We start from the raw sequence: 16,717 nt of genomic DNA, 5'->3' as shown, positions 1-16,717 counted from the left end.
GAGGCTTACATTGTTCTTATCTTCAGTTCATCTAATGGCTTGTTTTGTGAGCTGTTAGAACAAAAGCTTTGTGACTGTTTATAGTAATACATAAATTATTTCTGTTTTCCAGCAATATCCAGATTATTATGCAATAATAAAGGAACCCATAGATCTTAAAACTATTGCCCAAAGGATACAGGTATGAACATACTAATGTGTCAGAGTACAGCCTTTTTTAACAGTATGCATTCCAGAGTTATTAGAAGTCAGGATATATAGTGGCAGAAAAGGCAATGTGTTTGCCTCCTGCTCTTAAAAAACCTGCCCACTGTGGTGATTCAATGTCCTGTGCTGGGTTAGTGCTGCTGAAGTAGCTGTGTGGAGGATCAAGCATTGGGAGCTGTGGAGTTCTGGCTTTGAGCCAGAGTATCTCAGGTTCCTTGATATTTAATGGCTTAAAGCAGTTCCTTGGCAAGTGCTGCTCATGTAAAACATTGGAGTACTGGGGTTTGGTTGTGCATTATCATCACCTACTTCTGTTCTAGTGCTATAAATAGATGTTTTGTACTGATGCATTTTTCATCTTACTTCTCCAGTAATTTGAAGTACAGTTCCATAATTCTAACATTTTGTATAGTAGGGAGAGGTGGGACATAGACTGATTGAACTAGAGAATAAAGTTAAAACAGCATTTTGTCAGAACTCTTTAAATGAAGGTAGTATGATCTACTGAGTGGTCTTTTTCAATCTTAGCATTCATGAGTTTTATAAAGACTTAGCATATATGTATGTTACTGTCTTTGTCTGATTACTTTTTCTAGATACTTATCTGTTGTCTTTACAAATAAATTGTTTTTCCATGAACGTTTCCTTTATTGAATATAAATTCCTTTGCTTTTCACTATTGGCTTAGTTCTCATGCTGTCTGAAGGTTGCCATTTTAACCAGTTCTGCTTCTTGTTGTATAGAATGGAACTTATAAAAGCATTCATGCCATGGCCAAGGACATAGATCTTCTGGCAAAAAATGCCAAAACCTACAATGAGCCTGGTTCCCAAGTGTTCAAGGTTAGTTTCAGTTGTTCATAGTGTGATTTGAGTACAGATTTTCTTAACTACTTTCTGTGCTGGTTCATACTTAAATAAGTCTTGAGCACAAAGCTCTCAAGACCCTGTTTGCATTTTTTTATTAGCTTTTACTGGGTTTTTCTTTTTTATATTACTTTTAGTAGAATTAGGTACAAATGACAAAAAATCAGCTAGAAGCTGCTCAGGTCTTCTATTCAGTTTTTTCAGGCCACTTAAAAATACTGTGTGGGAGTAATTCAGGAAGACTTTGTTCCATGCTTCATTTCTCATGCAAAATTGTTTTATATCTAAATGTAAAAACACTTCAAAATTTTTTTAGATAGCTGGATATATCTGGTTACAATATTACTCACTTTCAACATTAAACAAAAAGATCTTTTAATTGACAGGATGCAAATGCGATTAAAAAGATTTTTAATATGAAAAAGGCTGAGATTGAACACAGTGAGTTGGCCAAGTCAAGTCTCCGAATCAGGTACTGCAAATAGAGTTCTTTCTATAATCTCATATAAAAACCTCTGTTGGCATTCCCTTAATTGTGCTGTGGAGAATATTGTGGGAAATTTATGGTTTGAAAACTTAATATTGTTATAAAAGTTGTACATTGGTTAAAATATTGTTTGAAAGAAAGCTTTTTTCATTGAAATACTTCTGTGATGAAATATTTTTGTGATGCACTTGATTATGAAAAACAGTGTCAGTGGTTCTTTAATAAGTTATGGCCATATTCCACCACATTATTAATAAGTTAATAACAGAAAATGAATAATGAGGAAAATGCTTTGTTTTATTGAAAAATGCTGGGTATTCTTGAACCTTGTTAGGAACTGAAACCAAAGAGCTCACAGGTAGAGGCAGAAACATAGGAACAGAACCTTGGGCAAAAGATACTTAAAGGGAAGTCTACTCCTGTTTGAAAAGCAATTTTAGCTATGAAAAGAGGCACAGGAACCTGAAGGTCTGGATTTATGAATCAGTGAAGCAGAGATTTGGCCCTGAATATGCAGGTATAAAACAGAGTTGATAGCTCTATTTGTTTCATGGAATGATTTTACTAAGGAAACAGCATTTTCTTCCTGTGAAAATCCATAGTGTACAGGGAAGTGATGCAGTCACCATAAATGTTTCTTAACTGAAATGCAATTAAATTTCTTCTCATATAAACATTTTACTCACTAGTAACACTCAAAAGTAGGTTTAGATATTATTTGCCAATGTGAGCTGTGTCATTTATCCCAAATAAATTAAACAATGTCCTGCAAGCCATTCAAGAAGCTGGGAAACGCTTACAGGGTGGAATCTCTTTATATATTAGAGTTGTTTATTGCTGTTTGGTGCTGGGAAACCACTGTTGTCCTTTCCTGCAAAGGTTTGCATGGTACAACTGGAAACACTGTCACTGCCTTACTTAAGTGGAAGGTAGTTTAATTTTTTCTGTGTTATGGTGGTAGCGTTAAAAGTGTTGCCTTGGATTATTGTGTGAAAGAAGTGGAAGTTGCCTGGTTGATTTTTACTGCTTGATGTTTTGGGAAGTGGTTTTTCTGGTTGGTTTGTTCAGCATCAGCATCCTTCCCATGGTAGGTGAATCATTGTTGGAGCATATAAAAATAAAAAGCAGAAATACTCTTTAAGGAGTAATTCCTGAATAATTTTCCTTCTTAAAAGTATGTGTAGTGCCAGAAGACTTTGATTTTACAGATACTGAACATATATATGTGTTTGCTTAGCAGTAACTAGAATTACACAGAGGTTTTCTATTTAAATTGTGATTGTATTTTATTTTTCTCACTGGCCATTGATGAAGCTCAGGATGTTAGGGGGTGTGTCATATTTATTTCTGAGACTTAACAGTTTTTCTTTAAAATAAAGCTGATTGTGTAAGAAGGGATGACAGATAAATCACACTGATATTTGTTAGCTGAATTCCTCTCTTGCACTGCCAACCCATTTCCACTTCTCAGCTGCCTTATTCTAGATGTTCTCTTGAGTATTGTGTTCTCAACAGACCTTCAAATACTGAAGTAATCTGTCAGAACCATTGACAGCTCCCTTCTTTGTTTCTCTAACTTGGGGGGAAAAATAATGCCTGAAGGTGGCTACAATAATATTGGGCTGAATGCAGAAAAAAATTTGGGATAAGAGAAGAAGTGTCATGAAAACCAAACCTTTCACCTGCTGTTGTGTATTGCGTTTTCTATTGAACCATTTGTTTGTTTGTTTCTTTCTTTCTCAAGACTCTCAAGCTCCACAGAATCATTATTTTTATTTAAATTCCTAAATGTTTAATTGTCTTAAAGGGGAGTTCTCCTTTAGCTATTGCTGATTAGAGTAAACATAAGTTCACTTCAAGTGCATTTTCTATATTTTTCTTCTGAATTTACATCTGTTGTTCTTTCTCATTGATGGCTCAAACTCAAATAATCATAATGTTTCTAATCTAAGTTTTATATGTTGCCCCTGTGTCAAAAATGTTTTTTATTGCAGAGCTCGTTGTCTCCTTTGCCATACTAAACTAATCTTTGTGGGTGCATTTAACTGTCCTCCCTTAAAGTGGCAAAATTTAATTGCTTGATAATAATATGCACTGTCAACCAACTTGACAGTGACTTGAATTGTTGATAAAACATGACTGGACCTGTATGATTGGCTTATCTGGATGCTAAGGAACATTTTGTTGGCTCCTTTCACTGCTGTTTAGGCTGAGCTGTGTGTACAGCTATCAGTACTTGACCTAAACATTTCTTTCCTCTGACTTTATAAAAAAAAATCCACATAAGTGCTGGAGCACTGAAAGGATCTCAGTATTACTTATCTTTTAGCTTCCAGACATCTGTCTCTGAACTTTTTGGCTGATCTATCAAAGTGATTCTGTAAAAAGCTTTTTTCTTGCTGCGTCTTTTCATGGGTTTATGGTGGGCCTGTTTCTTTTCCTCCCCCTTCCTTGGCTTGCCTCTCCTGCCTTAAGGACTGCATCAAATTTGGCTGCTTCCAAGCTGACAGGTCCTTCCTCACAGGGTAAAGGCAGTGTTGGGGATGAGAGAAATTCTTCTAACAAATATTATCGGTAAGTAAATTGTGCCCTTGGAGGAAAACCTGAGTCATTATCCTATGGAAATGCGCTAAATTTTGTTCGATTTTCTTCCTCATCCTTGCTGTGCTGCTGGGCTTTGGGTTAGGATGAGATTAATGCTGTACAGAGATACTGTAGTTATTGCTGAGTTATTGCAGCATGTGCAGCCCTTCCTACTGGCTGATGGACAGTGGCAGTGCTCTGTGGGGGTACAGAGCACACTGTGCAGTGTGACAGCTGCAGCAGCTGGCACAGGGTTAAAACCGCCTGGGCTGCTCAGCTGGAGAACCTGCTTGTGGAAGTGCATCCTGGACCCAAGAGCTGAGCCACTCAACAACAGCAGAGCAGGCAGGGGTGGGTCAGGATGCTGGGGCTGGATCTGCACTGGCAGTGGGAAGGTGAATTACAGCTCCAGGGGCCCCTGGCACCTTAGGGCAGCACAGAGGAGAGGCTGCAAATGGATGTGCTCATGATCCAGGTGTGGACTTGCACACCCTGTCAGTGGTATTGCAGTAACAATGACCCAGGTGAATGAAGGTTTTCTGGTGAAAAGAGGCAAAGCACAGCAAGGACAGAACCAGAAGTGGCTTCATCAGGCCACAGCCCAGTACTGCACACCAGCACTGCTGCCCTGCAGGACTGTGCAGTCATGGACTAAAGGAACTCAGTGGGTGTTTTAGAGGCATGGCTCACAGACTAAGGGAATGATACCTGTGTGTTTGTATCAAAAGGCAGGAAAGGATGTATAGGAAAGTGTAGGGCCCAGGCATGCACTCAGCCCATCTGCTTTTCCCCAGTCTTCCCTTGGCTCCTGCAGGACAAGGCTGAGCCTCTTTCTGGAGGTGCCTGAAGAGCTGATCTTGTAAAAAGGCAGAGAATGTCAGGCAGAGCTTATGTAGTGTGATATGAAATACTGTGCCCCAGGTTTGGGACTAAAGAGAGGGATGCTGAAGAAGTCTTGGTGAGATTGTAGCTAGTGTGGATGCCAGTTTAGTCCACCTAAGAGGCATAGGAGCAGGCACTGTGTGTGCTGAAAATGCCAAAGGTGGGGATGAGGGAATGGAAGGAGATAGAAAATACAGCTTTTAGTGTGTTGAAATCCTTCCTGCAGACAAATCCCAATAAAACAAGGTCAAATAACAAAGTTATTAATTGGGAGAGACTTCTTATCATTCCCCTTCACTTGCAATTAATCAAATACTTAAGTATACAAAATAGGACAGAAGATAGTTGGCTGGAGCTCAGTTTTCTGACTGTGTTGGATGGACCAGCTCATAAAATAGAGGCAGACTCATGGCTTGGTAAGAATTTCTCCTGTTAAAGGCTCCAGCCTTCTTTAGTCATGGCTGTGTTCCTGCTTATGGAGTCATGAGCTTCACTTGTTTGCTCACACACTCTGGGTGACTGTTAATGGATAATGTGATAACATTTTCCTTTGTTTTCATTTTAATTTTCTCTTTTTTTTTTCGTTGTAAAATTTCTTTAACTTTTTCTCTTTCATAGTAACAAAAGATCAGCCCAAGGGGATCGTTTATCAGCAATAACCATGGCATTGCAATATGGATCAGAAAGTGATGAGGATGCAGCTTTGGCTGGTAGGAACTGAAATGCAGTTTCTCTAATTCCTTTCATTAAAATGTTCACAATGAGCAAATCTGTAGAGCTTCTGATAAACTCAGATACATTTATTTCAAAAATATTTTGCACTCAGTGTGTAATTCCTTTGAATCTTAGAGCTGGTGAGATAGGGTAGGCTAAACTTGCTGGCATACTTTGATTTTTCTGTGTGTTTCCAAGTATACTTATACAAGCTTTAGGAAGCTCTTGCTTGGTTGTATTTCTTCTAAAATGTAACAGAAAATACTGGAGAAGGCATTGGGTGCTCCATGCAGCAAAAGGGATTGGTAGCGCTGGAATTGTTTCTTCGTTTAATTTTTTTGTTTACATTGTTTCTTCATTGATGCTGAAAGATGCATCTGTTCAATATGTATTATTGGGGCATTTATTTCTTACCTGGTAATTGAACTACACTCCTCACAGTTTTCTAGTGGATAGGTATGTAGAATCTTTTGCATTTTAGCTCTTGCTGTAAGCAAAAGCATTTTAATTCCATAGCTCAGAGTTTGCTTATTGCTTCAGAGCAGCTGTTTCCTGGGATGTGTGGGGAGTATTTATTAGCTGGGTTTTGCTTGTTTGTTAGCTGTTATTTTTTTCCAAATCGCAATGCTGTAGAAACATGTAACTTCTTATGTTTTAGTGATTTAAATTCTTGCACAGATCTTGAACCACTTTCAGGTGTCACCTTTGCTATGGACATTATTGTAATTTTCATGGGACCTCTGTGTGTGTGTGTGTGTGACTTTTCTCTTGCTGCTGTTGGAGCTCTGCTATCTTTATTGCATTCACCTAAGAGGCAGTGTTATTTTTTTGGGGCAGACTTGTCACCTCCTAAGATTTTCTGTCCTTCCAGTGTATACTTGGACAACTCTATACTGTCAGTCTCTGGGTTTATCTTTAAACCAAGTGATATTTTTATTAATTGTTCCACTGTCTTTTTTTTTTTTTTTTTCATTCCTCTGATGCTTGTTAAAGTAAATGAGAACAGGGCTCCATGACTGAACATTAATAAACTCTCTCCTTCCTGAGACAAAGTACTGAATCTTTATGAGCTTCTGTGGTTATAGCTGTTGCCTAAGCAATGAACAATATCAGTTTCCAACTGAGCATTTATCCTGACAGCTGCAGATGGTGTTTTGGTGCGATGGACTGTGTAGAACATTTCCAGCTCCAGAGTACAAGGAACTTTGGCAGCTCCCTTGCTCCTCATTATAAGTCTATAGAGACAGGCATAGGTGGTCATTAGCTATTACTTGCATGTATTTAATTTTGTAAACAAGGGTGTTTCGTTTTTACAGTATCATTTAGAGACTGTTGAAGACTGGATACTGCTTTTGTTTTTACTGGCAACCATATTCAGTTGGACATTGAGCATTTATTGTTGTTTGGGTGCTTTGGGACCACAAAGGAGACAGTGGAGTTTGTTGTGGTATCTGCAAACTGTGTTTGTGATAACAGCAGCACAAAAGGGCAATAACTGCCTGTCCCTCTCCTCTGCCAGTCCTGGCTGGAACCTGGTGCTAGTGTACGTTAAAGAATGTACAGTCTTGCATCACATTGTTTCCTCTATAAGAGCAAAAATATTATTATTGCAAAAAAAAAAAAAAAAATTTTTGTCTTCTAGTCTAAATAATACATTCTTCTTTGGCTCTTAATAGAGAGGTTCTTAATAACCTTAGCCGAGGTTTCATATTAGGAGATCACTATAATTTTCTAGATATGTAAGAATATATGATGTTTACACATCACTTCTAAAAAACATACACATCATAATGAAAATATTTATAGCTGTATATTGTATAAATATAAAAATACAGTAAAACTGTAATACATAAATGCTTTCATTTTAGTACATTTTAAAATTACTAATTAATACCTAATTTACGTAGATTTCTATTTAAGGAATGCCTTGTGTTCTACTTTCAACACAAAGAAAGTACATTTCTTATTTAGGGTATTAAACTGTTTTGTTGCTGGCTCACACATAGCAGAGAGCAGCAAATACCTGACTAGTCCCTTTATGTTTTCTCTTTCTTAGAAACAAGTTATTCTGCTTTTTCTGTTTGTTTCTTACTTTTTGGTGGAGCGCTCAGAACTGAACAATTTGAGCAAACAGACCAAACTCTTTGAGCAAACTAAACCATAATCTATTTTTGAAACTTTACCTGTTTTCAGTGATAGCTCCAGTGGTTTGTTTCTACCTGAGTTATTCTGTCCAGCTCCTGCTTTGCTGGCTGTGGTGTAGTGAATGCTGGGTCATTAAGTGATGCTGATGCCTGGTTGTGTTTTAGCTTTACCTCTGACCCTGGTAGGTCCCACACACTGATGTAGATCTGGAGTCAGGCTGCAGAGGAGCAATGACAGCACTGTGTTTTTACAGTCTGAGTGTCCCCTGGTTTAGTCACCATTTCTAGATGACTTTACTGAACATGGATAGAGAGCTTGAAGCTGTACAGCCTCCTCTGAGCAATAATAATGGAAATGCCAGCTGGAAACCTGGTGTTAGAGAACTGTTTTGTGTAGCTGAATTACCCAGTGAGTCACCTGCCAGGCTGTCCTCCAGACTCACAGAGGGGAAAAGGGGTGAATAATTTAACTCTAGCATGTGCAAAGCCATGTAGGTTTTGTTATGTCTGTCTGCAAGGTACAAATTGCACTGTTTGTGCTACTTAGAGGTGTAGAAGAATTGGCCATTTATTGCTTCCCATCTTGTGTTTCCAGTATCAGTGTTTTCTCATTCCCATTGTGTTTTGATTATTCATGTAATGTTTCTCCTCATTTATCTGCAGTAAGTGTTAGCTCTTCATAGCTTTTCTTTCATTGATCCTAATCCTGAAACAAGATAACCAGAAAAGTTTGCTATGAAATTTTAAAATACTTACTATGAATTTTTTAGGCTTATTACATCATCACTGTAAAACGTTTATTTCTTCTTCATTTGCTGTATGTATTAGAGAGGCATCATCAGGCTTTAGTGTCAATTTTTTTCTGCTTCACAGTTTTGTATTGAGCTGTGATTAATATTGTCTTAAGGATTGCAATGAAGTGCCTTCTTTTTGTCAGCTTGAAGCTCATTAGGTATGTGTTGTGTCATTTTCTGAGGTATGAATCTGACTATCAGAGTGGGGTTTCCTTTTCTTCTGCTTTAGACCTTTATCCACCAAAAACCCCACTCTGAGTTGCCCTGCTGAGTTTCCTGTTTTTCCTTTCTCTCTGTGCAGCTGCTGCTCGTTATGAAGAGGGAGAGTCTGAGGCTGAGAGCATTACCTCCTTCATGGACACCTCTAGTCCTCTTTACCAGCTTTATGACACAGTCAGAAGTTGCCGGAACAACCAGGGCCAGCTCATCTCTGAACCCTTTTTCCACTTGCCCTCCAAGAAAAAGTATCCTGATTATTATCAGCAAATAAAAACACCCATTTCATTGCAGCAGATCAGGTAAGAAAACAGAATGCAAACTATATCTGATGTGAAACTATTCAAGAGTTTCTTTTATTCTCAGGATCTTCTTTTATGGTCAGGTTGTTGGTACCTAATGCAGTGTTTGCACCATCTCTCCTCTACATCTGATTGCTGCTTGTTTCAGCTCGGTCTGCATTAGTCTTTAGATCATCTGTGATACATGGCTGCTGGTCCGTTTATTTTTCATTGAATTTCATTTTTTATGTGCCTGAAAACTGCCATGTGGATCATTCTGAAGCCTGTATGTACAGCAGAGATTAAGGTTTTCGCAGGACTCCCCATTTTTCTTTCTCCCGACCATGATGGCTTGATTACCTCTTACTGTCATATTTTTTAAGTTAATACTCTTCAGTGTGAATTGTAGGAAGATGGTTGCAATTACAATCCTCCTGTCTAGGTCACTGAGTAACTGTGGAGAGTAATTATTTTCATGATGCTGTAGCTGGTCTGGACTGAAGCCAGCAGTTCAGCATTTATAAATCTGTGAGCCATAAAGGTCCGTGAGCTGCCAGAGTGCAGTTGTCAGATTAAAGACCTGAGTGAAGTGAGCAGTGACTTTTTTTAGTGGCTCAAGATAAACCAGTACGACGGATGTGAGCAGGGTCCTGGGAGCATTAATAGGATTTAATGGTGCTGCCCAGGCTCTGGGGCCCAGATCTCCTGCCTGAGCCACATCCTGGCTGTACCAGTCCTTCAGCTTCAGTGAGGAAGCCCTGCACCCTCCCACTGCTCATCCCTTTGTCATCCACTGTGATCCACAGGTCTGTACGTTTTAGTTATCCATAATACAAGCTGTCAGACTTGATGTAACTGTTGAATGAGCAGTGTCTTTGTTAAATCAGAAGCTAACAAAGGTGCTTTTTGGTTTGTCAGAGGGTGTTTTGCATGTGCTGGGGAATAAAAGCTGCCACACTGGTTATCTCTCCATCAGTGGCTTTAAAGCATTTTTTCTTATGCCTTAGTACAGCTATAATAGTGGCAAAGAAAGTGTCTTGCCTTGAAAAAAGCACAAAATCTACTTGATGAAAAAACAAACAGTGAAATGGAGAAGAATCATTGACAGTTTGTGCCTAAATGTACCTAAAAGTATTGGCTTGAATTATATATAAACAGATTTGTTTGGGAGAGATTTTCCTTTAAAAATACCCTTGATATCAGTTATAGAAGAAATAACTTGCCATAGAGAGGCAGCTGCATTTCTGCTTTGCTTACAGTGTAGGCAGATTGCATCTGGCTGTGTGAGCAGCACAGAAATTCCATACAAGTGTATGAAGAACTATAGAAAAAAGTAACTTGACTTACTGCCTGGGGGCTTAGAAAATAAAAAAAGGAACAGCCAGGCTTTTTAGAAATATCACCAATTAAAGTACAATGTTTGTAGAAGTCTAACGTGCTGCAAATTCTGAAATTCAGCTGTCTTTTAAATTACCATGTAATCTTCACTTCTTGCTGTACCTAAAAAGCCTTAAAGTCATGCATATGTACACTTAATTGATGTGTTTTAGGGAAAACTGAAGCATCATGGCTTTGCTGATACTGCTAATATGCCTTTAAATATTCAAAACTGCCACTCATTAGGGGTTGGAGATTGTTTTTGGGGGTTTGGGGTGTTTGGTTTTCTGTGGGTTTTTCCCCTTCTTTTCTTGTGGTGGTTTTTTTTGGTCTTTGGTAGTTTGGGGATTTTTTTTTTTTTTTTTTTTTTTTTTTTTTTTTTTTTTTTTGAGATATACATAAATAGAGCATATCTTCTGTTCCCAGATGGGGAGGGAAAAGCTTAGTGTCCCAGTGAAAAGCTGAAGGAGGTGGAGTGAAGCCTGCCATTCCTGTTCCATGTCTGTTTGGCTCTGGCATCTGGCTGCCTCAGCTGTCCTGCCAGAGGGAGCTGTGAAATGTGTGCCTGTTGCAAATTTTACAGCTAGTCATGTATTTTAGGAGAGGTTGTGTGTGCTAAATGCAGGAAAAGTCTTTAAAAGAATACACCATTTCCAGAGGGAGTATGTGAGTGTGTTTTGGTTTAGTGAGATTTTACCTATCCCAGCCTCTCAGTCACTTTGAGTGTTATGAACCTCAGTCATTTGAGCTGAATGTTCATCCTGAAGTTGTTGTGGATGTGGGAGGTAATCATGCTGATGGCTTTTAGTGTCTTCTAATTTCCTCCTGGCTTGCTGTTGACAGAATGACAGAACAACTGAGGCTGGAAAGGAGATCATCCCTGCCCACAGCCACAGCCTCGTGTCCAGGACATTGTCCAGTCAGGTTTTGATGATCTCCACAGATGGAGGCTCCACATCCTCCCAGGGCAACCAGTGCCAATGTTTGACCACCCTCACAGCAAAAAACATTTGTGTTCAGCTGAAATTTCCTCTGTTTCCATTTGTTCCACTCACCTCTTGCCCAGTCAGTGGACACAGCTGAGATGACCCTGGCTGTCCCTTCATTCTCTCCCACAAGGTGTTCAGCACATTGATGAGAATTCTTTGCCTCAAAGGGGGCAAAGCTCAGGGCTGGAGAGCAAGAAAATCCCGTTTAAAAAGAGAGGCATGATGCTGTCAAGGCTGTGACTTTGAGATGTGGTAAAAGTGCCTAATGCAAAGTTGACATTGCTGGGGAAGAGTCATTCTGTTAATTACAAATAACCACACGAACAGTCAGGAAATGATGCAGGAGAATATGTTTGGTTACCAAGTGCATAAGTGCTAGATTCTGGCAGGATTACAAGAACACTGTTCCTCATTAAATTTTACAGTGTTGAGAAGTATGATCCCCAAGGCAAGTGGGTCAGGCTTTTCTATACCAGAGGAGGAAGGTGTGCCAGGGAATTCTCTGGCAGCAGCTCCCTCTGAAACATATGTGGGAGTTCAGGCACTGAAATTGGGATCTTCACGACACACCCTGCCTGGGGTTGCAGTGAGATTTAAAAATGTGCCAGGATCTGGTGTAAAACACACTTGGGTTTGTGTGATAGGTCCTTTTTGGGGAATTCAAATGAATTTTTCTTATGAATGTGACCCTTTTTGGACAATGCTCTGTGCCACAAGAATCTAAATGTTGCATTTATGTGATGTGTTGAGGTTATCTTGAATTTCATGGTGGCTCTTGGTGGTTTTGGATTAGTTATGAATGGTTTGAGTGGAGTTTATAGTAAATGTCATCACCTGGTTAAGCGTATTTTGCCATATAACTTAAACAGTTTTAGCAATATGGCAAATCAAGGAGTGGAACCAATTCTGAAGTAGTACAGACTGCTGCCTGGGCTAAAGTTTGAAGGATTTATGGACAACTTTTGTGGTTTTGTTTGCTTGATTGAAGAATGAGTCAATTGGGAAGAGAACATTATGTCCATAATATTTTGAATACATTGTAAATTTTCACTTTATCTGAGATTTAGGAGTTCTTTCATTCATTTTGTCACTTAATGTAAGTTATTATTTGGTGAATATTGTATATTTCTTGAAATCTTCTGTTTCTGTGACCTGTTTTTCTACCTTAGGAAGTACTTTCAGTGCATGTTGTATGTGAGACCTTTATAAAATCACAGGTTCAAGTAAAGAAGGTTCCCAATGTATTTTATAAGAAGACTGTCATGTTCAATAGGACATTTGTCAAATGCATCTCTTGATCCCACTCATTCTTTGTTGGTTGTTTTTCCCTGAAGAGGCTGGAGTAGCACTTCACAATTTCTGAATAAAAGAAAATAAGTTGCATAACTGATCTTAGCCTGTTGTTTGGATTTTTTCAGTAGGAAATTTTTAGGCTGTTTTTCTCGTAAATGGAGCTTTTGGTTATATGGAAAGAGTATGTCTCACTTTCAGTCCTTGCAGATATTCCAGCTGGAAGGACTGATGAGTTTGCAGTAGACATTTTAGGGAGTTGAATGCCAACTTACAGTATTCTTTTAATTAATATTCTGATTACAACCAAATTAACTGTCATGCCAGCGTTGTTTTGGGCTTAGTGGTTTTATGAAACTGTAGCATTACTTTTAAACTTTTTTTCCTCATTTTGCAGAGGTAATTTTGTTTAAAGGGAAATTCTTTCTCATTTTACTCATGCTTTCAGGTACAATTATATCCCTGTCAATAATTTTCACAGAAATTTCTCTTAGTTTCTGGGATATAATTTGTGTTATGTTGGCAGTGGCTTTCTGTAGAGCCGTGGGTTTGCTTAGTTTCAGCCTCACTTTGTGAAATAAACTGATGTTTATAAAATCCTTTCTTCCCAAGATTGGTGAGATGGCTTGTTAAAAATTTATTGTGAAGCTGCACTTCATCCTCTAATTCCGGGAAAGTCATAGTGCTTGAGTTTTGTTGAGTTTGAGTGTAATTAAATCTGTTCAAAGTACTTATGTAAATAACCTACCTAATAAAATCATCCTATTGTTTGCACCTACAGAGAATGGTTGGAGAGGAGATTCTTTGCAGGCCAGAACAGGATTTCTTCTGTGCCTGTACATTTTTCATTCCTCATGTCCCTGGAAGTTGTCACTTTTCAAACCATTTAGTCTAAGTCTGGATTTTTACTTTTGCTTCAGGCCTTTGATGAGCACAGCTGGGAACGTAAATTGTTTGTTTAAAATCAGATTTAACTGCACCTTCATTGTTGGGCAGTCGATAAGCAAATGGTGGTAGGAGCAAGCTTGGGACTGAAAGGTTTTATGTTAAATTCATTTTGTGGTAGTGATAATAATGCTCCGTCCAGCAGGGACACATTCAGCCAGTCCTGCAGAAACCAGCCTGGGTTTAAAGGTGATGTGTGCCTGGTGAATGTGCCAGGAAGGAGGGTGAGGAAGCTGCGACAGGTTTTGGAGCTTGTGCTGCTGCAGATTAATATTTTCTATTGTGTATAATGAAGTATTGGAAGGTTTAAAAAAAATTGGCTCTAACTTTCAGCAGTGTGCAAGAAAACACATTAAGTTAAGCATTAGCTCATGTTGATTCATTTGTTTAGCATATGAAAAATGATTTTTTTTTGTTGTTATTACTCTTCCTGTAACTGCATTTAATGTGAAGTGCACTTTGCACATATCACCAATCATCAACTAGGTGTTTTTTAAGAGAAGGCACAAATTGGAGGGTTTAACAGGAGAGGTGCTGGGTGCTCTTGGCTCTCCCTGAAGATGAGTGGAATTGATGGAGGGAAGGCGGTGCCTGGGGCTGTGCAGAGCTGGCCTGGGCAGCTCAGGGGGCTCAGCAGGCTCTGCTGCTGCCTCACCTGTAACATCTCATGCGAGAATGAATACAGGACCTCAGTCTCCACAACTTCCAAAGTTACCAAAACCGTTCTTTGAGGAGATGTGTTTCTCTGATATAGTTACAAGTGGAAGATGTTACTAGAGAATCAAAAAGTAAATCTCATTTCTGTAATTAGAGCTCCTCGACTATTGATTTGTCATGAAAATGAGGATACTAAAGAATTGTTTTGCACTGTGTAACAAGTGAAATAGCTGACTGGTATTTCTCTCTTGCAGAACCAAGCTGAAGAACCATGAGTACGAAACTTTAGATCAGTTGGAGGCTGATCTGAATTTGATGTTTGAAAATGCCAAGCGCTACAATGTCCCCAATTCTGCCATCTATAAAAGAGTGCTGAAAATGCAGCAGGTTATGCAGGTATGTGGAGGAGAACAAGCAGAAGGATATAATTTCACATGTAAATTTATTTCCCTAATAGATATTTTTCCAAAATAATTTTTAACTGGACCTTATTTGCAGAAGTATTTTCTTGCTTAGGGGGAAGTATGGGAATGGAGAGCATCATTAAGTGATTTTTCCTCAGCCCACTTGCTGCCTTCTGTGATTTCTTTCAGTCACTTTATTCCTTACTGTGCCTCCTAACCTAATTAAATTGTGAGAAAATTGGTGATGTAGGGGTTTTGTAGAGTTTGCATGTAATTGAATAAGGCTAAAACCCTTCAGATTTCATTAAGTGTTCCAGCTAACTGCTGTAGTCTGAAATGGCATTGTTTTCAAATTGGTTCCTCAAAAGTTGATCTGTCAGTTAGAAAGAACTCTACTGCTCTTTAATTCTGTTCTGAAAGTGTCAAGCAGTGAGTTTGGCTTCAGGGGTTTGTTCTTTTTTCAGGCAAAGAAGAAAGAGCTGGCTAGGAGAGATGACATTGAGGATGGGGACAGCATGATTTCTTCTGCTACATCTGATACTGGAAGCTCAAAAAGGAAAAGGTATCTGCTTCTGTAGTTCCTGCAAGCCATAACATTCCTGCATCTCCTTCTGTTAAAAGGAGTATTAAACCAGGGTTTTGGCATTTGTGTAAGGATTTGTAATTCTGAAGCATCATTAATTGTCGTTTCTAATTAATTCAAAACTATTTGCTGACTATTATTTCCCTAGTTTGGTCTTTTAGTTGGCACTTGTTAACATCAATTCAGTAAGTAAAATGGGCACTGTATATGCACTGAATTAGATGATTTTGTCAGTGGATTTCAGGATTTTTTGGGGGGAGTTGTTTTATTTTACCCTGACAAATAGATAAACTGGTTATAAGAGGTTGATTGCTTAGGGCCCTGTAACAGAAACCAAATTCTCAGTGATTTGCAATAGACTCTTCTGCTGAGCATAATGATGGCTTATGGAAGGTATTCTTTACAGTGATAGCTGATAGCATTTCACTCCAGCCAGAGGTAGTTTCTCCAGTCTGCCTTATGGTGTCATTTGAAATAAATCCCAGCTCAGATAATATTATTGCAGTGGTAGCAACAGCCAGTGTAAAATTGCAGTTTAGCGTCTTTCTTTGGTGTTGCCTGTGAACATCCTGGATATTTATTTGTTTTGTCAGAGGAACAAGAGTTGTGGGGGGAGGAGGGGAATGGAGTAGAGCCATCAGCAAAGGGTCATTGAAGAACAATCAAATAAATGCAAAAATGTACAGTTATTAAAAATCTTCAGAGAGAAAATGTGAACATGGATTTAGGAGGTGGTGCAGTCTAGGGATGCTGGGAAGAAGAAATGTAATGGAAAAGAAAAGCAGACCACAGAATCAAGTAATCAAGAAGGAACAAACTGCAAAAATTGCTAGCTTTGTGATCTTCAGATTCAAAAAGGAGTACTAACCTAATCAAGCAAGTCAAATTGTCATCAGTGAGCTGCTAACCTCATGCTGCTTTTGATCACCTTGTGCCAGACAACACTGAAATGCTTAAAAGGAAAAAATCTGTCAGGTCTTTTCATCTAAGAACAATATAAGAGGGAAAGGAAGAAGGGATTTCCTGTGTTCATAGGCAAGGGAGATCAGAATGATGCCTGAAAGAGCACCTGAAAAGGCTTTTAATGTTGTTTCTTCGATACTTGTTATCCATTCACTTGTGGAAGGATAGCAAGGAAAAGAAGATCATAAATGCTGCTGATCACAGAAGTGAAGCAATGGGAGGAATTCCAAAATGTTACTGGAAAAGGAAACCAGTAAGCCATGCAAAATACATCCTATTGGGAAAATAACAATTACCCAGAAGAAAGTTGTTTGAATGTCCCCTTTTATGTATCA

The 16,717-nt window shown here is 38.7% G+C and overlaps 1 protein-coding gene across 6 annotated transcripts in view; it reads left to right on the top strand.

Annotated features, from left to right (window-relative positions):
* The window catches only part of PBRM1 (polybromo 1), a gene marked incomplete at its 5' end in the record, with an annotated part of 56,992 nt that overhangs the window by 8,743 nt on the left and 31,532 nt on the right, over nt 1–16,717 (top strand). For all 6 annotated transcript variants that reach the window (XM_083869500.1, XM_083869501.1, XM_083869499.1 and 3 more), the window contains 7 exons: nt 113–181; nt 951–1,049; nt 1,460–1,545; nt 5,644–5,735; nt 8,979–9,195; nt 14,687–14,828; nt 15,301–15,398. In XM_083869500.1, coding sequence (XP_083725626.1) covers nt 113–181; nt 951–1,049; nt 1,460–1,545; nt 5,644–5,735; nt 8,979–9,195; nt 14,687–14,828; nt 15,301–15,398 — 803 coding nt within the window. The remainder of the gene's footprint in view (nt 1–112; nt 182–950; nt 1,050–1,459; nt 1,546–5,643; nt 5,736–8,978; nt 9,196–14,686; nt 14,829–15,300; nt 15,399–16,717) is intronic.

Source organism: Zosterops lateralis, assembly GCF_965231275.1.
Source record: "Zosterops lateralis genome assembly, chromosome: 11".
In the NCBI taxonomy this organism is placed as follows: Eukaryota; Metazoa; Chordata; class Aves; order Passeriformes; family Zosteropidae; genus Zosterops; species Zosterops lateralis.
This window is presented reverse-complemented; position numbering and strand designations above follow the sequence as displayed.